At 45.0% G+C, this 24564-nt stretch overlaps 1 protein-coding gene across 1 annotated transcript in view; it reads left to right on the top strand.

Moving 5' to 3' along the window:
• The window catches only part of LOC141252567 (uncharacterized), a 116923-nt gene that overhangs the window by 65934 nt on the left and 26425 nt on the right, over positions 1 to 24564 (top strand). The window contains exons 4-6 of the mRNA XM_073670532.1: positions 14997 to 15064; positions 16077 to 16163; positions 17076 to 17177. Of these exons, the coding sequence (XP_073526633.1) occupies positions 14997 to 15064; positions 16077 to 16163; positions 17076 to 17177 (257 nt within the window). The remainder of the gene's footprint in view (positions 1 to 14996; positions 15065 to 16076; positions 16164 to 17075; positions 17178 to 24564) is intronic.

Raw genomic sequence — 24564 nt, 5'->3', positions numbered from 1 at the left:
GGATTGTGCACCTGGAGAGGAGAGGGTAGAGAATGTGAGGAGGTTATGGTCAGAGAGAGGGAGAGGTGAGTTAGAGAGGTTAGATAGGGAACAGAGGCGGGTGAAGATGAGGTCCAGTGTGTGGCCATCTTTATGAGTAGCTGCAGAAGACCATTGAGTAAGGCCGTAGGAGGAAGTGAGGGATAGGAACTTAGAGACAGACGAGTGGGAAGTGTCAATGGGGATGTTGAAGTCACCCATTATGATAGTGGGGATGTCAGTGGAAAGGAAGTGAAGCAGCCAGGTGGTGAAGTAGTCTAAGAAAGTAGTGGCTAGCCCTAGGGGTCGGTAAATGATGGCCAGTTGGAGGTCAGAGGGGGAATAGATGCGCGCGCAGTGCACCTCAAAAGAGGGGAGTGTAACAGAGGGTGGCAGTGGGATTTGGGTGAAAGCGCAGGTATCTGACAGGAGAAAACCTACGCCTCCACCATGTTTGCCGTTGGGGCGGGGGGTGTGGGAAAGGTGGAATCCGGCATACGAAAGTGCAGCTGGGGAGGCTGTGTCAGAGGGGGTGAGCCAGGTTTCGGTGATGGCGAGGAAGGAAAGTTTGCTAGTAATGAAAAGGTCGTGGATATAGGAAAGTTTGTTGCAGACGGAGCGAGCGTTCCATAGAGCTCCTATTAGTGCAACTGAGGAAGTGGGGATTAGTTGGATGTGTATGAGGTTAGAAGGGTTCCAACAGTTTGTGGAAGGTCATGGATAGTAGGTAGAAGTAACTGTGGGGATATGGCGAGGAGGACCAGGATTTGGAGAGATATCTCCAGCAGTGAGGAGGAGCAGAGAAAGTGTTAGCAGGTGGGAGCAAGAGAGAGCATGAGGTGGCTCTCTGTGTTTGTAGATCCAGGATTGAATGTTGAGGAATAATTCTGAGGAGGAGGTGAGATGAATGGGGAGGATGGAGGGAGAGATGAAGAGTTCCTTACTAGGTGCAGGGATTTGAGGGGTTACTAGAAAGTGGAGGACTATAGAGGAAAAAGCCTTAGTTACTTACCGGTAACGGGATTTTTCGGAGCCCATGACAGCACCACGAGAGAGAGGATCCGCCCATCATGGACAGGAAACCTACAGGTTAAAAAGGGCGGCACCTCTCTCCCGCCTCAGTTTAGTTAACAGAGCATGAAAGGACCGCCAAGGTTAATAACAAAACAAATTCATTTTAAGCCAATTACTCTAAGTAACTTCCCCCGAAGGTAGGGAGGGAATATAAGGGTGCTGTCATGGGCTCCGAAAAATCCCATTAGCGGTAAGTAACTAAGGCTTTATTCGTACTCCCATGACAGCACCACGAGAGAATTACAGAGACGAAGGCGATTAGGGAGGGACCACAGCTTGGAGCACCCATCTCCCAAAGGTGAGATCAGAAGAGTCACCCAAATCCAATCTATAATGTCTATAGAAGGTGGAGGGAGAAGACCAGGTGACAGCCTTACACATGTCTTCAATGGAAACCCCCGTCTTCTCGGCCCAGGAAGTTGCTACTGCTCTGGTGGAGTGTGCTCTTAACCCTTCCGGTACTTCCCTATCCCCCGAGGAGTAGGCGAGGGAGATGGCCTCTCTAATCCACCTCGCAATTGTAGATTTTGAAGCTTTACAACCCCTTCTAGTCCCCTGATGGCATATAAATAGGGAACTATCTTTCCTAAAACGGTGTGAAACCTCCAGATACTTAAGCAGGCACCTTCTAACATCTAATTTATGTAGTTTCTCCTCTTTCTGATTTTTAGGGGGAAACAAAAGGTTGGAAGATTTACCTCTTGAGTTCTATGAAACCGTGAGACTACTTTTGGAAGAAAAGCCGGATCAGGCTTTAATACAATTCTATCATCCATAATTTGGGTAAATGGTGGGGATATAGAAAAGGCCTGTATGTCACTTACTCTTCTGGCTGAAGTTAGGGCCACTAACAGGGCTGTTTTAAGAAGAATAATTTTATGGGTGGCTGAATCTAGAGGTTCGAAGGGGGGGTTAGTCAAGGCATTTAAGACCAGGTTTAAATCCCAGGGAGAGGGTTTGGATTTAATGAGAGGTCTACATCTGAAAGAGGCCTTTATAAACCGTGCTACCCAATAATTAGCTGCTATATCAAACGCAAATAAGGCTCCTAAAGCCGAAACTTTTACCTTCAAAGTACTAGTGGTTAGACCCCGTTCTAAACCCCGCTGTAGAAACTCTAGTATCTTCCCAATAGGGATCCCATCCTCTAGTTTGAATTCTGCAAAGGACATGAACTTTCTCCAAGTTATAGCATAGATGCGGGTGGTAACGGGCTTTCTGCTACATAGTAGAGTGTTTACTAAATTTGAAGAAAACCCTTTACTGGTTAACAGTGCCCTTTAAAATTCCATGCCGTTAAATGGAGATTTGGGGCTGGAGGATGGGAAACCGGACCCTGAGTAAGAAGGTCCCGGATTTCCGGAAGGATCCAGGGGTCTGATATTGACATCCTGCGGAGACAAGAGAACCATGGCCACTTGGGCCAAAAGGGGCATATGAGGATCATTCTGGCTTCGTCTGTCCTGATCTTTCTTAGGACTGATGGAAGCAGGACCATAGGAGGGAAAGCGTACGCCAAAGGAAAGTCCCAGGGAATCAGGAAGGCGTCCACCGCCAGGGGCTTTTCTCTGGGGTTTAGAGAACAAAATGTTGTCACCTTCCGATTGGACTTCGTCGCGAACAAGTCCACTGCTGGAAGACCCCACATTGCCACGATCTTGGAGAATATTCGAGGGTTCAAGGACCATTCTCCTTCTTTTAGGGAATTGCGGCGGAGAAAATCTGCCCTGATTTTTTCTTTTCCTCTTAAATGAACCGCAGAAAGGAAGAGAAAATGATCTTCTACTTTCTGAAGAAGTCTGTCTGCTACTCTCATTAAGTCTCTTGAACGGGTCCCCCCTTGATGATTTATATATGCTACTGAGACTTGATTGTCCGAGAGTATACGGACATCCTGGCCCTGTAAATATACAAGGAACCCATTGAGCGCATAATCAACCGCCAAAAGCACCTTAACATTCGAGGAAAACTGTACCTCATTTTCTGACAAGGTTCTCTGAATTAAGCTGTTTTCAAAATGAGCTCCCCAACCTGTAGCACTTGCATCTGTAGTTAAAACTGCTGTAGGTTTACTTTCCCAAGGGACTCCCCTAGAAAGATTAGTGTATACTAACCACCAGCGAAGGGATTGTAAGGAGCGAGGGGCCAAGGTAAACTCCCGGCCTAGATGTCCATCTAGGATTGAGTCATTATATAACACATCCCATTGAAGATCCCTTGAGTGAAATTGGGACCAGCGCACTGCAGAAAAACTTGAGGTCAGGGTCCTTAATAATGACATAGCTTTGTGCAGTGTCATGGAGGGTCTATCCATACAATGTTTCACTAGTCCCTGGATTTTTGCAATTTTTTCATCTGATAAATGACATAACTGTCTATCTGAATCTAAAATGACCCCCAGGAACTGTTGGGCTTTTTGCGGAGTCAACCTAGATTTTTCCAGATTTAGTAACCAACCTAGGTCTTGTAGGACAGCAATTGTTACCTGAAGGTGGGCCTCGCATTGTGCAAAGGAATTCCCCACTATCAGGAAATCATCGAGGTAAGGGATTATTAAAATATCTTTTTCTCTTATGTGGGCCATAACTTCTGCCACCAGTTTAGTAAAAACTCTCGGGGCTATAGCCAACCCAAAGGGAAGAGCGGTATACTAGTAGTGTTTTACCACCCCTTTAATTTCGATGTCTAATCTTAAATACTTTTGATAATCCCTATGAATGGGGACATGGTAATAAGCATCTTTAATATCCAGGACTACCATATAACAGTGGGGGAAAAGCAATTTTATTATTGTTTTTAATGATTCCATTTTGAAGGTGTCTATTTTAAGAAACCTATTTAAGGATTTTAAATTTATGATAGTCCTGAAACACCCATCCGCCTTGGGAACCAAGAAGAGCGTGGAGTAGAATCCGTCTCCCTCTTCTGTTTTCGGAACCTCAATCAGGACGTTTTTCTTTGTTAGGTCTTGTATTTCCGATATGAGGGCAGTCTGCCGTTCTGGGGAGGAACTAGAGGGAATAATTACGAATCTCCTGTAAGGAAGGGCTTGAAATTTAAATTTAAGACCAAAGCTAATCAGGCCTAAAATCCAACTGCTATGTGAAATACGTTCCCAAGCCGGAAAAAAACAACGACAATCTCCCTCCCACCTGAGTGGATTGTGATTCCCCTAGCTTCTGCTCATCTCTGGAAGAAGAACCAAAGAGTAGGCCTCTACCTTTGCAACCTCTTTCCTCGTATTTGTCCTGTTCTCTAAAGAATCATCCTCGGACAAACTTCTTTTTCCGAAAGGATTTTTTAAAAGAGGGTAGAGGTATAGACGGAAAGCCCCTCTTAGGATCTCCTGCTTTTTCCAACAGATCATCCATGGTTTGGCCGAAAAGATATTCACCCTCACATGGAATTGTACAGAGTCTAGATTTTGTTTGTATATCTCCAGGCCAGCATTTTAGCCAAAAGGCTCGCCGAGCAGCATTTGAAAGAGCTGAGGATTTCGCTGCTAGTCTAACTGAGTCCGCAGATGGTTCAGCAAGAAAGGCCGCTGCACCCTGGACTAGGGGGAGAGAAGATATAATCTCCATCCTGGAGACACCCTCCTTCAATTGGTTGTCTAGCTGTTCCAGCCAGACCATCAGGGCTCTGGATGTGCAGGTGGCAGCCACTGCTGGTTTCAGGGCTGTTGTAGTGGTTTCCCAAGTACCTTTTAAAAAGGTATCTGCTCGTCTGTCCAGGGGGTCTCTTAAAGCTCCCATATCGTCGAAGGGGAGGGAAGCCTTTTTTGATGCTTTAGCAATGGCCACATCAAGCCTTGGTGCCTTTGACCAGGAGGTGCATGCGGTATCATCAAACGGATACCTCCTTTTGAAAGAGGGAGGGATGCTGCCCTTTCTGTCTGGCTTTTGCCACTCTTTTCAATGAGATCCTTAATCTTTGTATTCATGGTGAAGGATCTTTTATTTTTTTGACCTAATCCTCCAAATATAACATCCTCCAGAGACTTCTCTGGTCTAATGTCCACAATGCCCATAGTAGAACGGACAGCTTTCACCAAGGCATCCACCTCATTTAAAGGAAAACATTGTCTCTCAGATTTGCCATCAGAGGAGGATAGGGAAGAAGAAGAAATGTCTGAGATGTCGGAATTTGAGCCTGGTCGAGGGTCCTAAGGGGAATGCCTGACCTCAGAATTCCCTCACAAAGCCTTGCCTACTTCTTCTTTAATTAGAGTTTTTAGACCCAAAGAAAACCCTGGGGTTTCTTCCGTCATCACCTTGTCAATACAAGACTGGCACAACTTTTTAATATATGCATCAGGGAGCGGGCTGCTGCATAGGGCACATTCTTTATGCTTTGATTTAAACTAACATTTTTTGCTCTGAAAAGATTTCATAGACAGAGAAGAAATAAGGGAAGCAATTAGTAGAACTTTCACGAAGATTCCACTTACCCCCTGGCATATACGGTACCGTAGAAGCAGAGGAATCCTTCTTAACCGGCGGAGGATCACGCCGAACGACAGGACCTTCCTTCCTGCTCTTAGCAGTGAACTTCTTAGTTGAACGGCTGGACCCGGTCCGGGAACGACGTTGCACCGCCTGTTGTGAGGGCTCCCCAGAGGGCTGCTCCTGCAGCAGTTGTTCTTGCTGAGGTGAAAGCTCCTGTGTGACTCCCATTGCCATGAAAAAACAAAGGGCTGGGAAGCACCTCTGCATGTAACCAGGCCTATTTTATACTGGCCATGCAGGTACCTGTGTGGAACAGGGGGGAGGGGGGGCTCCCCGCCAGCGCAGCCCCGATCTCTTGTAGTGAAGCGGGGGGGGGGTTTACCCGCATGCGGTTCCACACACACAGCGGACCATCCGGCTCCATCGAGGGGATGTCACGCTGAATGCCGTGCCCCAATGAACCCTGCCGTGGCGTCTCCAGGAAGAACTTCACCGCTCCAGATACCCTGTCTGTCCCTCTGGGCAAGAGACCGCTTCCAATATTCATCCTGCAGGTACCTGATAGGTCTCCCATCATGGACAGGAAACCTAAACTGAGGCGGGAGAGAGGTGCCGCCCTTTTTAACCTATAGGTTTCCTGTCCATGATGGGCGGATCCTCTCTCTCGTTGTGCTGTCATGGGAGTACGAATAAAGTGAGAGCTAACAGAAACATAGTTAAAAGAGAGTAAGTGGTCAAAGTGTTGGTTACCGGACTCCTGCCCTAACTAACTGCCTCTGAAATAACTGCCACTTATCTCCGAAGCCACTTGGCACAAGAAGACTCGTGTGTGGCGCCCCTGAGGGTTCGGTCGCCACAGAGGTAAGGAAGGAGTACAGCTCAGGACCCTAACACCTGCATTCACTACACACATTTCAGAGGGCAGGGCGAGATTGCTCCTATGGAAGAGCACAATCCCTGGTCCCTGGATGGAGTGGGGGGGAACCACAGTAGGGGGGAACCATGTAGTGGGTGTGGGTGAAGGAAGTAGTTAAGGGGAGCACTTCAGTAGGAGTATATAGAGGGAAGCCATCTTAGAACCGAGGAGTAGTCTGAGGAAGAGTGAAAGAGCAGAGGCTCTTCAGGAGCTCTGCTCCAGAGGTGGGCCTAGCTGGTGGGGCCCAAATCTGGGAGGAAGGAGAGAAGAGAGAAGCGGGAGCAGGGATGCTCCAGGAACCGAAGAGAGGACCCTAGGGGTACGGGCCGTGCAGAAGGCCACCCGTACGCCCGCATCTGCCAGGCGGTGGAGGGGTCAGGCCATCTAAGGGGAACCGGTCCCTCAACTAGTGGAAGATTTCAAGTCTTAGCTAGAAACCGGAGGCTGCAGTACTTTATGTCCTGTAGCCGCAAGTCCACGCCAGTCTCACCGAGAAGGTAGCCACATAAGACCCAGGGGACGGAACAGACGTCGCCCACCAAGGCCCGCGGGTATCGGATTGGAGACACTAGGTGTGAGGTGCAGGGAAAAGGCCAGAGGAAGGACACAGAAGGGGGTCCTGCTAAGTACTCCGGAGCTATCTGGGGGTGGACTGAACCCCTCACTGAGTAAACACAGGACGACGTGGGCAGTTACACTGAGCTCTGTAATCGAACTGCAACAACTGTGAGTAAAGACCCTGGGACTATCTTGTCTCTGTGTTTCTTGCTGCGCCATCAACCCCTGCACTACAACGCCCAGCACAACATGCAACATCATCTACACTGCCCTGGAGCTAGCTCTACCTGTGGAGAGCCACACCATCCCTGCTGCAGTAACATCAGCTCCAGAAGACCTGCTCCGCAGCGGCGGCACCCTTTAGCCGCATTCCACAGGTGGCGTCACGAACTCTATAAAAACTCTATAAATCCCCTATACATAACCCCTTTTATTGACCGCCCTGGGTCACGGACCGGGTCACCGCCTATGTGACATTCCCCCAGCATCTACCGGCCCGGCACCGGGTACCCTACGGCCCAAGGGGCGCGTCACGTGCACAACCCAGCACGCGTGCACCCCTTAAGGAGCTTCTAAATATATAGGCCACATTAAACCATCAGGTGAGGGGCATTGTGGGAGCTGCTTGTGGCTAAATTAGCAGCTGCTCACCTCACCAGGAGATGGCTGGGTGATCAAAGACAGAGCTAGGACTTTGTAGGCTCTGCAGTTTGGCACCTCTAAACATCAGATAAAATCTACAGAGGGGAAAGGACAGACATATGTGAGTATTGAATGGAATGTGACAGATAAAGCAGAAATATCAAGCAGAGAATTCTACCAGTAAGTTGAATCAGGGGAGCAGAGCATTAGATGGTGACATATACAGCAAGCAGAGGAATGTGCAGGAACAGAGCATGTACCAGTAAGTTGAATCAGGGGAGCAGAGCATTAGATGGCGACATATACAGCAAGCAGAGGAATGTGCAGGAGCAGAGCATGTACCAGTAAGTTGAATCAGGGGAGCAGAGCATTAGATGGCGACATATACAGCAAGCAGAGGAATGTGCAGGAGCAGAGCATGTACCAGTAAGTTGAATTAGGGGAGCAGAGCATTAGATGGCGACATATACAGCAAGCAGAGGAATATGCAGGAGCAGAGCATGTACCTGTGTGAAATAACTGCCACTTATCTCCGAAGCCACTTTGCACAAGAAGACGCGTGCACAACCCATGTTATTCACAAATGGTGAAAACATAGAACAGTGGTGAACCTTCTGAGGAGTGACTGGCCGACCAAAATTACCCCAAGAGCGCAGCGACGACTCATCCAAGAAGTCACAAAAGACCCCACAACAACATCCAAACAACTGCAGGCCTCACTTTCATCAGTTAAGGTCAGTGTTCATTACTCCACCATAACAAAGAGACTGGGCAAAAATGGCATGCATGGCAGAGTTCCAAGACGAAAACCACTGCTGTGCAAAATGAACATAAAGACTCCTCGTCTCAGTTTTGCCAGAAAACCTCTTGATGATCGCCAAGACTTTTGGGAGAATACTCTGTGGACTGATGAGACAAAAGTTTAACTTTTTGGAAGGTTTATGTCCCATTACATCTGACGTAGAAGTAACACAGCATTTCAGAAAAGGAACATCATACCAACAGTAAAATATGATGCTGGTAGTGTGGTGGTCTGGGGTTGTTTTGCTGCTTCAGGACCTGGAAGACTTGCCGTAGTAAATGCAACCATGAATTCTGCTGTCTACCAAAAAATCCTGAAGGAAAATGTCCAGCCATCTTTTCGTGATCTCAAGCTGAAGCGCACTTGGGTTATACAGCAGGACAATGATCCAAAACACACCAGCAAATACACCTCTGAATGGCTTAAGAAAAACAAAATTAAGACTTTGGAGTGGCCAAGTGAAAATCCTGACCTTAATCCGTTTGAGATTCTGTGGCATGACCTTAAAAAGGCTGTTCATGCTCAGAAACCCTCCATTGTGGCTGAATTACAACAATTTTGCAAAGATGAGAGGGCCAAAATTCATCCAGAGCATTGTAAAAGACTCATTGCCAGTTATCGCAAACGCTTGATTGAAGTTGTTGCTCCTAAGGGTGGCCCAACCAGTTATTAGGTCTAGGGGGCAATCACTTTTTCACACAGGGCCTGTAGGTTTGGATTTCTGTTTCCCTTAATAATAAAGACCTTCATTCAAAACAGAATTTTGTGTTTACTTGTGTTATCTTTGTCTAATATTTAAATTTGTTTTGCGATCTGGAACATTTAAGTGTGAAAAACATGCAAAACAATAAGAATCAATCAAGAAGGGGGCAAACATTTTATCACACCACTGTATATTTAGTAAAGATAAATGTATCAGTTACTGATAGGCTGCTTATGTCAAACCTTATGGCTTCTGACTATCAAGGTGTCAAAAGATGGTGTATTGAGAGAAAAAAAGCAAAGGGCGATGCTGCTATTCTAGGCCTCATTCAGACATCAGTTTTTCATGTACATGTTTTATTCATGTTTTTAACAGATAAAACAGGTACCTATTATAATCTTTCTGTTCACATGTCAGTGTTTTTTTGAGGATATATGTCTATTTTTGTATGTGAGTCACAAATCAAAATTACTCATAGCTTTGAGTCCTTGAAAAATCACTGACAGCACACATTGCCATCGGTGTGCAATCCATGTGCTGTCCATTTTTAACATTGCAATGGGTAGGAGAAGCTGAGTAATTTAATTTTTTTATATGAAAAAATCACTGATGAAACACTGATGGAAGAAAACTGAAACACAAACCAGACACTGAGGAAATTGGATGCAAAACATTAGTGAAAATCAAACTGTTTTTGTTTTTTTTGTGCACAAGAAAAATCACCTATTTCTGAATGAGGCCTTATACAATGTTGTTTACACTGAACTTGAAAAACCAAAAATCTAGAGGCACCAAAGGATCATTCTTAAAAAGTTAGATCTTTATTCCATAGTATTAAAAAATTACAATAATAGAAAGACATAGCTGTATTTTGAGGCTTGAAAAAGGCCACCCTTTCTCAAACCTCAAAATACAACTATGTATTCTGGCCTTTCTCAAGCCTCCAAATATAGCTATGACATATGTTTTGAGGCTTGAGAAAAGCCAGATTTGGCTGAAATGTTGACTTGTCTTCCTGTTGTGATTTTTTAATACTATGAAATAAAGTTCTAACTCTTTAAGGATTATCCTATGGTCTTCGGGATTCTTAGATATTCTACTGTTTTTGGGCCTAGTGGTAGGCCCTACCGAGCAAGCACAGAATTTATCAATGGTGCATGGGACTTGGACACTGGATTAACTAAACTTTAAAAAATTTCAGAAATGTTTCATACATAAATTAAGTCATAGCCCAATCTACCAACAACTTGGTGACATCTCCAACCTATTGCCCACAGAATCTAAATTCTAACAATTTTTATTAGACAAATTGTACTGAATATCACATGAGCAATTAAGTTTACCCCTTTAATGATGCAGCCATTTTTGTTTTTGTGATTACATTTTATACTTCACTTCTTCCAAGAGCTATACATTTTTTTTGCAAGATAAATTGTAATTTTGACAGATAACATTCATTTTACAATATAATGTATTAAGAAGGATTTTTTTCCACTAAGTGCCAAGAAATGTTGAAAAAAATGCAATTCTGACACTGTTTTGTGGATCTTGTTTTTACAACATTCATTGTACATTAAAAATGACCTGTCAACTTGAATCCTCAGGTCTTTACAATTAAGGCAATACCAAACTTTCATACACTTTATTTTATTATAGTTTAACAAAAAAAATAATTGGATATTTTAGCCATTCTCTGAGACCCATAAATTTTTCATTTTTCCCTTTGTGGAGCTTTCTGATGACTTGTTTTTTTGAGCAATGAGCTAACATTTTTAATGACAAAACTTTGGGGCACATACAATACTTTGATCACTTTTTATTGCATTTTTAGGGGAAGAGTGGCAAACAAAAAGTGGAATACTTAGCATTTTGATTTTTCTTCTCTTTATAGTTTATACCATATAGGTTAAATAATTTTATATTTCTATAGATTGGACTTCTACAGATGCGGCATTAACAAATATGCTTGTGTTTGAATTCCTTCCAGGCATAGCACATAATAGTACATCCTATGTTAGGTCCTCATGTATACAGTGGTCTTAGGAGCTTAGCCCCCTCTTTAATAGGCAGATGCCTATTGTGATACATAGCCAGCATTTCTGTCGAGATGTAGCGACTATTTATGCAGGCTCAGCTCCTGCGCCCACTCCACACACCTTGATATATCCGTCATGAAGCGTTAAAGGATTAAAGCACATTGCAGTGTACAGTGGTGTTGAAAAGTTTGTGAACCCTTAAAAATTTTACATGCTTCTGCATAAATTTGACCTAAATTTACATCAGATTTTCACAAAGTTTCTGAAAGTAATGAGAACCAAACAAGTAAACAAGTCAAAAATATTAGACTTTATCATTCTTTAATTGAGAAAATTCTAAATCTTCCTAAGACCTCCTTCACACGTCCTGATATCTCCAATACTGGAAAAACCAGTACTGGAGATATCCATGTCCGTGTGTCCATGTGCAACATACATGTGACATACCTGTGGCATCCGTGTGTCGCATCTGTATGACACATCCCAGCGCCTGGGAAAAGCCATACATTTAGCGCTGTTCCCAGGCAGCTCTCATCATAGTCGCCTGGTCTCCCTGAGATTAGCGTGGCCAGGTGACAATGATGGGAGTTGTATTTAGCACCCTCTGTGTACATTGTGTATTAAATAAATAATTTTTTAAAAAATGGCGTGGGCTCTAGGGTAATTTTCATAACCAGCAGAGGGAAAGCCGACCACTGGGGGTTGATGTTAATAATCTGGTAAAGGGGTCAATATCCAAAAGGTTCCTAAGCTACTAATAACAGCTCAAAGCTGTTTGCTTAGCCTTTACTAGCTAGTTTATGGGGGACCCCAGAAAAAAATTATGTAGGGTCCCCCCATAAGTACTAACCAGCAAAGACTAAACAGATAGACGCCTCTCCATTACTAAACCCTGGGCTTGGTGTCAGCGGCCATGAAACAGCTGACATCAACCCCAACCCTATTACCCTACTTGCCACCGCACCAGGGCAAGTGGAAAAAGCGAGGCTAAGCACCAGTTTTGTCTCATCTTAGGGATGCGCCATTTCTGGGGCGACTGAGGGCTAATGTTCTTAGTCTGGGAGGGGGGCCAATATCCCTAACCCCTTCCCAGGCTACTAATATGAGCCCACAGCTGTCTGTTTAGCCTTTGCTGGTTTGTACTTATAGGGGGACCCTACATCATTTTTTTCTCGGGTCCCCGTAAATTAACCAGTAAAGGCTAAGCAAACTGCTGTTACCTGTTATTAATAGCCTAGGAACCCTTTGGGATATTGGCCCCTTTCCCAAATTATTAACATCAGCCCCCAGTGGTCGGCGTTCCTTCTGCCAGTTATGAAAATTAAGCAGGAGACCACCCTATTTTTTTAAATAAATTATTTATTTAATACATGATGTACACAGCGGGTGCTGAATACAACTCCCATCATCTTAGGGAGATCAGGCAACAATGATGTTAGCTGCATTTTGCACCCTGCGCCTGGGTAGAGTGCGAACTGTACGGCTTTTCCCAGGCACCGGTACGTGTCACGCGGATGACACATGGATGTCATCCGTGTGTCATCAGTGAGCACGTGTGCGTAACGTTTTGCTGCCGGTGCTGCAAGTAAAAAACGTACAATGTCAGCATGTTTTGCCCACTGACACATGGTCCGTGGAAATACATTCATATGTTCGCAGACCCTTTCATTTGAATTGGTTTAAGTGTGTCAGTGTCTCCGGTACGTGTGAAAACTATCACCACACATACTGGAGACACTGACATGTGAAGGAGGCCTAAGTCTGTGGTTAAACTTCTGCTTACATGGTTCTGCTTTGTTTCAAGCACAAATATGCAAGATCCAGATATTCATGTTTGTTCTACAAAGCAATTATTATTTTTTTATTAAGTACTGCTGAAAATAAAAATAGCTTTGCCCTTTAGAGTTATTATATAACCAATGTTCTCTAAAACCCTTTTTTAACTTTAAAGATTATATTTTACAATTGGACAAAATGCAAAAATGTAACATATTTAATATTATTAGGTTTTTAAAGGCATATAACTTTAATATGTTTATTTTTTTAATAGTTATGCAACAATATTTCATAGTCACAAACATTAACTGATAGCTTCTTCTCCTTGTACACTATTAATAAGGGTTCCACCCAAACCTTGAACATCAGCCCCATACTTTTAGGCTGAGTTCACACGATGCTGTTTTAATGCGGTTCCGCTGAGGTTTTTCCGCCGCGTTAACGCATTAAAACCGCTTGGTGATAGGTCTGACATGTATTCCAATGATAATCCGCATGTGCTGTCCACATGATGTGGAAATTTCCGCTGCGGATTATCATTGCGGCACAAACTGCAGCACAACCAATTTAGGTGTGATTCTGCGGCTTTGCTGCGTTTCAATGAAAATCAATAGGCGCAAAATCACGCCGGAGTCGCGTGACCATCAGGTGATCAGTACTGGCAGCAATCAGCTGATGGTCACGTGATCATCAGCTGACCATCAGGTGATCAGGCATCGCGTGACCATCAGGTGATCAGTACTGGCATCAATCAGCTGATGGTCACTTGACCATCAGCTGATTGCTGAAGCCGGCAATCAGCTGATCGGTCTCATGACTGATCAATTGATGCTTACCGTGGGAACCTTCACAGAAAGGTTCCTACGGTCTCTAACTCACCGGGGCTCATCAGCTGATCTTCAGCTGATGAACCCAAGTGACCCCCTGTAGCACTGTATACTGACATGGGGTGATTTTACACCCCTGCCAGTATTCAGTGCTGTATTCTACAGCTGTGACATCAGTGATGGCTGATGTAACAGCTGTAGAAATGATCAGGATCGTCTTGGGACAGTCGTGATCGTGGACTACGTCGTTAACGGCAGACAGGTGAGGGATATTGTTGTTTTTTTACGTATTTTTCAGGAGATCGAGGGCTTCGCGGAGGCATGTAATAAAAAAAATTGTAGAACTGTGTGTGTTTTATTTCATTAAAATACTTTATTCTGGCCGTGTCTTTTATTGAAAAAGCGGCGACCATTTAACCACGCGGTTAGTAATGGGGGCGTCATGGGGGTTTCCCATGTGATCGGTTGCTATGATACATTAAGGTCCTGGAAGGACAATACCTCTACTTCCCTTGAGAAAGCAAAGCACAGGCAAAGCGAAACGTGCGTTGGGAAGACGCCAATCCACCCCAGCTACCGGTCTGAGGGTCTTTGGGACACTACAATTAGGGTAAGCGGTCTTAGGCTTTGTGGTACAATACTCTGGTACTTATATGTGTGTTGTTGGTGGCCCTGAGAGTTTGTATTTTAGCAGGCACACTGTGTGCTTATACTCATATTACTTGCTTTATATACACTACCTGGATTAGCCTTAAATATTCCGCTTTTCCCGGCCCATACCTAGTATACAATCATAGATAACCTCTGACCAGTTTTTTTGTTCTGGGGGGGAGGGTTTTCCTGACATTGCTCTTTATGCACAATGCTTTTACCCATATTGTCTTCTTGCTAATATGTATACATGTGTATTTAACAAAGATTTTGTTATATCTTTGTACAAGAAACTCCTAGTTTCTGTTTATTTTCCTCTTAATATGTGTAGAACTATGTGTTAAGCTCTAATATCTGATATTGTTTGCACATGTACCCTCTGAATTGTAAAGTGCTATGGAATATTTTGGCGCTATAGAAATAAAAAATATTATTATGGACTATCTATCTATCTATCTATCTATCTATCTATCTATCTATCTATCTATCTATCTATCTATCTATTTATCTATCTATCTAATGATTATTTGGTTACCTATTTTCAGCAACAACTTTTATCAGTCAACAGCTCAACCCACAATAAAATTACCAGAAACACCCGGCCTTCAGTATGGTAAATATATTTGTCACAAATTTGTTTTTGCTACGTATATCATCTTAGCTCATGTCTTCCATGTCCATAGGTTATCATTAGTCAGACACATGACAAAGTGTCCATTTTGGCATATATTTGGCAAATACATATTGGTTTACATTTTTTGTATTGAAAAGTTCAGGTAAAATGGTGCAATGTATGTATAGACATGCTGAGTCCAAGTGGGGCATTGGGCTTTTAGAGCATTTTTCCATTGCAGCTCAAAGAGAGTGGTCCTGAGTAAGCCGCACTTTACATGTTTTCTATATAATTTAAAATGAAATATGAACAACCCCTAAAGAGTTATTTTTATTTTGTGCCTTCAGCAGTACGCTGATGCACAGTCTTTCACCTCTTTGTTGCTGGGGGGTAGGCACTTTCCTTGAGTGATAGTTCTGGTTCAGCAGTGTCATCCAACAGTTGAGCCAATGCTACTTTGACACATCAACATATAGAGATAATAGGGCCTATAAACAGGCACATTTGTCCAGATACTGAGAGCAGTGATTAGGAGAACTGCTCTGGAAACTGCAGATGGTGGTTGCCAGGGAGGAATGGGGAAAGAAGGGCGCAGTAGTGGAGGGTTTGTGATTTTGCAGGACTGACAACAGGTCAGTATCTGTAAGGGAGAGGGAGAGAGGTGAGCAGCTAATTGCTGTACAGAAATCAATGGGTTGTAGAAAACTGGAATCTCAGGAGTTAATTCTACAGCTTGGAATGTAACTACTGCACATACTTGGCCATGCTCTGGTGGTGGACCTCCTTGGAAACAAACTGTACACCATGTAAGAGAAAAGCTCTAATAAAATCAGATAGAGCAATCATTTGCAAAGGTGCTTATTATCGTGCTGTCTAACAAACTACCACTTTCACAACATGAGAATACACTTTTAAGAAATGGCATCACACTTTATCATTTGAGTACTTCAGGAATGTTTCTCTTCATTTCTTCTACTTCATGCATATTCTGCGTTTTTTTTTTTTTTTGCAGGTACCATTACAGACAAAGTTATTGCAAACCAACAAATGTACTCCACTGTAAATAAAGAGCCAGTAACTCTTCAGAAACAAAAAATACGTGAGTATTACATTATCAAAATTACTAGAGAACATTTGCTTACAGTCTTAAAAGGAATCCGTCGGGAGGTATTTCTTATGTAATCTGAGAGCAGCTTGATGTAGGGGCAGAGACCCTGATTCCAGCAGTGTATGACTTACTGGACTGCTTGGTGCAGTTTTGACAGGATCCCTGTTTTCTCTGTTCTAGATGTTGGTGGTCAAAATATTGAGCTGTGTATAACCCGCCCACACCCCTGATTGGCAGCATCCTGTGTACACTGTGCATTTCTAGCAAGCTGCCAATCAGTGGTGGGGATGGGGTTACACAGATTAGCTGGTCTGGTTTACATACTACCTAGTCCAGCAGTGATAATCTCCTGCTGATAAAACACTGAGTATATTTAAACCACAGCACCCAGCACACATCCCAGTAAGAGAGGCATCGCTTTTTCCATTGACATAAGCATATGAGAGGACATTTTTGCCAGACGAGTTGTAGTTTTGAATTACACCATTCATTTACCACAAAATATGCTAAAAAACTGGAGAAAAAAAATCTAAGTGGGAAGAAATTATGAAAACATGCAATTCCCCCTATTGTTTTAGGTTTTATTTTATGACATTCATTGTATGGTAAAAATTATCTAGCATTATGCTTCTCCAGGTCAGTATGATTTTTGGATAAACCAAACTTGCATTGATTTTTTTTTTGTTATTTAAGGGGTACAAAAATAAATTTGAAGTTTGTAAAAAAAAAGAAAAAAAAAAAAATTGGTTTGTGTCGCCATTTTCCGTGACTGGTAACATTTTATTTTTCAGCAAGTGAGTTGGGGCTCTGCCCCTACATTATGCTGCTCACGGATTAAATAGCAAAATCCTGCTGACATATTCCCCTTAACAGTTATCTAAGTATAGATTTTTGTTTTCACAGATTCTGAATATAATGTACGTAAATATGATGTAGATTTACACGTGCATAACGGAAATAACAGATTTTCTTCTGCGTCTTATGATTCTGTTGGACCCATCACAGGTATTGATCACTTTCATTAAGATACAAAAGTGGGTTATACAAATTGTATGAAATTAAACGTGATTTCAGTACTTACTAACATTTTTCACGTGCCTTATTTTTAAGTTTTTTTTTGCAGTTTTTGTTGCCAATAAAGGGGTTGTTCAGTGCACCAGTATGAGATCGATGGGGATCCAATTTGACCTGGCACCCGCCATTAGAGATGAGCGGTGTTCGACTCGAACTGTTCGCTAATCTCAAATTCGAGCTGTTTTGGGCGGTGTCGAGTCGTTCGTCGAACGATTTGCAAAAAATTTGGCTGTTCAAGGTTATGTTCGATAACTGTTTGTGCACCCAGAGTGTAACTGGATTTTTTCACAGTAATACTGTTAATGTTAATACGCAGTTTGAGTGTACAGCGGGGTGGGGGGAGGGGCAGGGGATGGATCTCTGCAGGAACAATGAAGATCTCCATTTTTTTTTCTCTTTCCCGCATTTACAGTGGGGAGATGCAATCTGTCAGCCTATCAGCAGCGCACACACGGAGCGAAGTGCTTTTTTTTTTTCACACAAGCAAGGGCATGTCATTGGCTGTGTATGTCACATGTCGTTGCCCTATAAGACCCAGCCATTTTCCCCATCGCCACCATTTTCTAACTGCTGCAGCTGAGTGTTAGACGGCACCGCTGCTGCTGTTGGCGCTATACAGTATAACTGTGTGAATTGCGAGCGAATTTCCAGTTACATAGAGAGATAGGTTTAGGGAGTAGGGACTAGTTCTAATTGCAGCCCTTTTGAGGACTAGGTTACAGCAGTTCATAGCACTTTTTTCCAGGCAGATCTGTGCCAGTGCTGTGCAAGTGTTTTTCTCAGCATTTAGCGAAATGTAGCTCAGCCAATCCTTTTGGGCCTGTAGCAATGTCTCGTAGTTAGCGGAGTAGCCCATCTGAAGCAAGCTACACCACCTGTGTATCTAATAACAATTTTTTTACTGCATCTAACCCAGTAAATCCTTTTGGGCATAGTAGCAGTGTCTCGTAGTCAGCGGAGTAGCCCACCTGTGAAGGAAGCTGCACCACCTGTACATCTAATTCTAATTTTCTACTGCATCTAACCCAGCCAATCCTTTTGGGCTAGTACCACAGTTTGCCCACTCAGCTCTGCTCAGTTTCCATCCATCGTTTTTTGTGCAAACAACTACAGAGTTGCCAATTAGTTAACCACCAAAATGAGTGGCAAAAGACCTGCTACTTGTGGAAAGGGGAATAGGCGTGTTGGAAAGGGGGTAAAAAAGGTTGTGTCCGTGGGGTAGGTGGTAAAGCAACAGTAACATCTGCAGAAGAAAGACCATCTTCCAGCCAAACTAAGATGTCTACTTCTTTTCGTGGACTATATGATATGATCCCTTTCTTACGGACACGACCATCGCTACAAATTCCAGATGAGGCACAAAAACAGCAGGTGCTTCAACGGATATCAAGTGCTCCTTCAAGTGGGCTCTCCTCCACCTCAACTTTAACATCACAAATACTCCAGTCCTCAGAGGTGTCACCCCAATCGCACTTGCTTCCTCACAGCTCCCAAGTCTCCAGCTGCCCGTCTGAGTATGGGGTAACACAGATGGTTGAGTCTGCAGAGCTGTTTACTCATACTATAGCCTGGGAATCAGAGGTCTGCTCCAGAGCTTCTGTGAATCCAGACGAGGAAATGATCTGCACTGATGCCTAAAATGTTTGAGTCGGATCCAGGCCCAGGTGAAGAAGGTTCTGAGCATAATGTAGACCCTCGTTCCCAAACTAACTCCTGTTGGTGGAGACAATGAGGAAGACGATGATGAGACTCAGATACCTGATTGGAGCGACAACTTGACTTTTCAGTCAGGGCAGGAAAAGGTTGGCTCTGAGGACGACAGGTGTGAGAACACACAGGGTGATGATGACGAGGTTGGCCATCCCACTTACTGTCAACCCACAGTCAGCCAGTCGATGAGGTCAGTGGAGGAGGATGCTAGTGACGACGAGGTTAGGTTGCGCCTTTCTGGACAGAGACTAGTACTGGAAGCACGTCAACAGCTGCATCCTCAACCACAACTCTGCCTCTGACCACAAGTCGTGGTGGCTCTTCAGGTCGCATGGGCTCTAAGCCTTGCATAGCCTGGGCATTTTTTGAGATCGCAAAGGATTACCCAACTTATGTTATCTGTAACATTTGTTGCCAAAAGCTAAGTAGAGGCCAAAAAATCCATAGTTTGAGTACTTCATGCATGAACCGTCACATGGATATGAAGCATAAGTTGCAGTGGGAAGCTCACTGTGCTACAATGCGGCTTAGCGGGCCGGGCCAACCACCATCTGCCCCATATTGTGCATCCGCGGCCTCTTCATCCTCTGTGACTGGGGGGACAGCAGTCACACATGTTTTTGGACACAGATCTGCCACCTCTTTACCCGCAACAGCCAGTGTGATTGGCAGGTCGTCAGTTCATTTGGAAGTGGAAACACCTGCTGGTGTTGAGCGCTCTCTGACCTCGAGAGCACCACCTTTGGATCAAGGCAACATAACATGTCCGCCTGCATCTTTCTCACAGACCGGCAGTTTGCTGGGGACACCCTACTCAACCCCGTCTAAGCACAACAGCCAGCCCTCGGTCCCTCAGATGTGGACAAGTAAAAGACCATTTCCTCCTAGCCATGACAAAGCTAAGAGGTTGAATTTCACCATCTGCAAGCTCTTGGCTACAGAAATGCTGCCTTTCCGCCTGGTGGACACAGAGGATTTTCGAGACCTTATGTCCGTCGCAGTGCCCCAGTACCAGATGCCCAGTCGCCACTACTTCTCAAAGAAAGCTGTGCCTGTGCTACACCAGCATGTCGCACACAACATCACCGCTTCTTTGAGAAACTCTGTGTGTGACAGGGTGCATTTCACCACAGACACTTGGACGAGTAGGCATGGACAGGGGCGTTACATGTCGCTGACTGGGCACTGGGTAACTATGGTGACAGCAGGACAAGGGGCTGCTGTCCAAGTCTTGCCGTCCCCACGAGTTGTGCGTCAATCCTCTTTATCTAGAAGTTCCTCCACTGCTTCTGCCTCCTCAACCTCCTCTCGGCCCTCCACCTGCACCCAAAGCCTGTCTGGTAATGCCACCCGTGTTCTAACTGTGCAGAAGGAATCCTGCTCACCTCCTTACTATGCTGGCAGCAGAGCTCAACGGCATCAGGCGGTGTTTACTTTGAAATGTCTGGGAAATGTGAGTCACACAGCTGAGGAGTTGTGGTCAGCTCTGGAGACCGAGTTTCAGGAATGGTTGTCTCGACTGAACCTGCAGCCAGGGAAGGCCGTGTGTGACAATGCTGCAAACCTGGGTGCGGCCCGTCGCCGGGGCAATGTCACACACGTGCCTTGTATGGCTCACGTGTTGAACCTGGTTGTCCAGCAATTTTTAGCCCACTATCCCGGACTAGATGGCCTTCTGCAGAGGGCACGGTCGCTGTGTGCTCATTTACACCGTTCGCATCCCGCAGCTCAACGACTTACATCTCTACAGAAGTCGTTGGGCCTGCCAGTTCACCGGCTGAAATGCGATGTGCCAACACGATGGAATTCAACTCTGCACATGTTGAAGCGACTGTGGCAGCACCGACGAGCCCTGGTGCCATACGTTATGACGTATAGCCTGGCCTAATGAGATCCAGAGGTGGGACAAATCACGCTGCAGGAGTGGTCTCAGATCAGGGACCTATGCACCCTTCTGCACAGTTTTGAAATGGCGACGAAGATGTTTAGTGCTGATGATGCCATGACTATTCCGGTCATTTACATGCTGAAGCACACTTTAAACAGTATTCGGAGTCAGGTGGTGGGGCAAGAGGAGGGGGAGGAAGTACAGGAGGAGTCGTATGCGGAAGGGATAACATCTCCAAGGTCCAGACGGTCGGCAGCACCAAGGCGGCAGGCATGGGAGGGTGGGGGAGAGGGATTAACGAGGGCACATGGTAGTAGCCAAACTGTTGAGGAAGATGCAGTGGCCAAGGAAGAAGTGGAGGACGAACTGGCGATGGGCATGGAAGACTCATCAGATGAGGGAGACCTTGATCACATTTCTGTTGTGCGAGGTTGGAGGGAGAGGGCAGAGGAAGGAAGCATGATTCTTGCCTCGCCACCAACACAACAAGGACTTGGTCCTCTTGGATGCGCAAGACACATGAGTGCCTTCTTGCTGCACTACCTGCAACATGACCCTCGGATTGTCAGAATTCGAAGTAATTCCGACTACTGGGTTGTCACACTCTTAGATCCCCGGTACAAAAGTAAATTTGCCAAAATAATTCCTGCCATTGAAAGGGATTCACGCATGCAGGAGTATCAGCAGATGCTGTCACGGAATCTTGCATCTGCTTTTCCACAAAACACCAGTGGTGCACGTAGTGAATCTCACAGTTCTAACTTGCCAACCGTGGGACTGTCGAGTCTTCATCACTCAAACCGTAACAGTAACACCGCATCTGCTGGTAACAGCAATTTTGTGGAATCGTTTCACCAATTTTTTAGACCATCCTTTGCAAGGCCACAGGAGACAAGAAGTCTGGAACATAGTCAACGCCTAGAGAGGATGGTACAGGAGTATCTCCAAGTGAACATCGAAGCCATGACTGTGTCACTGGACCCTTGCTCATTTTGGGCTTCCAATCTGGAAAAATGGCCTGAGCTCTCTACTCACGCCTTGGAGATCTTGTCGTGCCCTGCAGCCAGCGTTCTCTCTGAACGTGTGTTCAGCGCTGCTGGTGGTGTGCTGACAGATAAGCGCACGCGGCTGTCCACTGAGAATGTAGATAGACTCGCGTTCATAAAGATGAACAAATCATGGATCCGCAAGGACTTTTCTACCCCTGTGTCATCCTGTGGAGACTAAAAGCTTGAGTATTTTGGAAAATCACCTCACCAACCATTTTAAGCAACTCTGGGGCAATTGATGCCACTTAAGTGGTGTCTGTGCCACAATTTTTGGGAAAAAAATGGAGACTCTTTTTGGAATCCCCTTGCTGTGTTTTACATGACGTTGGCATCGTTAATTCCAGGTGGGTCAGGTCGCCCCCCCCCCCCCCCTTTAACCGTAAGAAACTACATACACTATGGCTTGGGGTAACACAGATGGTTGAGTCTGCAGAGCTGTTTACTCATACTATAGCCTGGGAATCAGAGGTCTGCTCCAAAGCTTCAGTGTCTGCTAGTCAGCGTTGTAGCCCAGTTGTGAAGCAAGCTACACCGCCTGTCTATCTAATAACAATTTTTTACTGCATCTAACCCAGGCAATACTTTGGGCCTAGTAGCAGTGTCTGCTATTCAGAGGAGTAGCCCAGCGGTTAAGCAAGCTACACCGCCTGTAGATCTAATTACAAATTTTTAACTGCATCTAGCCCAGGCAATACTTTGGGCCTAATAGCAGCGTCTGCTAGTCAGCAGAGTAGCCCAGCTGTTAAGCTAGCTACACCACCTGTGCTTTTGGACACTTAATTTTTTCAAAGGAAACGCTTCGGGCCCCCGGGACACTCAGTCAAGAGCATTGGGGAGGCGCCCCAAGGCAAAGGGGCTGGGACTGGCGGTAGCATGCCTTGCGGCGGACCGCCAAGCTCTATTCTTATAAAAGCTTTTTAACTGCAGCAGCTTTAGTGGACGCTACTGGAGCTGGAATTACCGCAGCTGCTGGCACCAGACTTGCCCTCCAACAGATCCTTGTAAAAGGATTTAAAGTGTACTCATTCAAATTACAGAGCCAATTTAAATTACAGAGCTTAGACCTGCCTCCACCGCGGGGGTCTCGACCCACCAGCGGACAGGCACCAGTATTGGGAGAGGGGGGCTGGACGTCGGGGTCCACCACGGCTCTGGCACAAACCCGGCGACACGGAGGTCGCATGGGCAGGAACGGCCTGGCTGTGTCGGCATCGCCGTTCCAGCATAGTTCCTCTGCCCGCTCACGCCCGTCACCTCAAAGGGATGCGCAAGCGGCTTTTCTTCCCAGGGCTGTTCCCCGCCCAGCAGGAGCGTGGGGGAGCTCAGGTCGGCCTTCCACCGTACTCCCTTACCTTCCTCGCCCTCTTTCCTTCTTCCGTTCTCCATCTAACCCCTCGGCTCTGTGGTGTCCGGTCTCCCTCCAGCTCTCTCCTTCTCACAGGTGGACTACCGCGTGTATTCACACTGTAGTGAATCTTTTGGGCCCAGGCATAAGAAGTTGTCGAGGTAATGGATAATATGTGCCCCCTTAAACGTCCATGACGACCTATTCGAGGAAGCAACAAAACGCCTCAAATAGTGAGCAGGATATGGAGCACCCCATGGGCAAACAGCGATCTATATAGTATGCTCCTTCCCAGCAGCCCAATAGGTGGACACTATTCGGAGGCACAGGTAGTAAGTAACCGGAACGCCCCCTCAATGTCTGTTTTGGCCATTAGGATGCCCCTTCCCAACTTCTAGACCCGCCTGATTGCCTTGTCAAAGGAGGTACAGTATATACTACTGTACTTGGTTCAGCGTCGATGTTGTCGTTTACTGACCTGCCCCTTGGATATGACAAATGGTGGATTAGTCCGAATGTATTGGGTTCCGTTTTTGGCACGACTCCCAACGGGGATACCACTACGTCTTGTAAGGAAAGTGTTCTGAATGGAACCGCCATTCTACCTAAAGATGTTTCTTTTTTTTAATTTTCTTGTCACGACGTCTGGGTGTTGGTAGGCTGATTTTAGATTTTTACTCCAGCCTTTCTTGATTTTAGAAGGGCATGACATGCCTATATCTGTGTCTCATCCTCCTTTTACTCCTCTACCTCTTTTCTTTTCGCATGACTATTTTTTCACTTTTCCATGTGTTAGTTATGTCTTCTGAGCAGTTTGTCAGCTTTTGGACACCTTTTGAAGGTGTTTTCTATGTGTTTTTGTTTGCCTGTCATTGGTTTTAACGGTTGTTCGACGAACCGTTCTACGAACATGCCGGAGTTCGACGAACCAAACCGAACCTGAACACTACGGGGGTGGCTCAACACTACCCGCCATTGATTAGCTGGTATCTGCCCCAGCAGCTGCTGAATATAAGCCATGTAAAACAGGTTATTTGATTGCGTTTTTTTTACTTCACATATGTTTCTATTGCTTTTTTTCTGCTTCGGTGTTTGCTTCCTTTTGGTTTGTCATGGTTTTAAATAAAGCTGTTTTGTCTTAGACACCTCCTGTTACTTAGCTTTGATAAATCTTTATTGATAAAGTGATGTCCAGAATACTGACTAAACACTAAAAATATGTTTTTTACCTGCGGCTTTTCCTCACCTCTTGTAAGTCTATGGGGAAAATCCACAAATAAAACGCATATTTACAGAGAAAGTGATATGTTGCAGATTTCAAAAACG

Source organism: Phyllobates terribilis, unplaced genomic scaffold, assembly GCF_046119375.1.
Source record: "Phyllobates terribilis strain yellow unplaced genomic scaffold, ASM4611937v1 Scaffold_2__4_contigs__length_985480577, whole genome shotgun sequence".
Classification (NCBI taxonomy): Eukaryota; Metazoa; Chordata; class Amphibia; order Anura; family Dendrobatidae; genus Phyllobates; species Phyllobates terribilis.
Note: the sequence above shows the minus strand (reverse complement) of the source record. Positions and strands in the feature narration are given on the sequence as shown.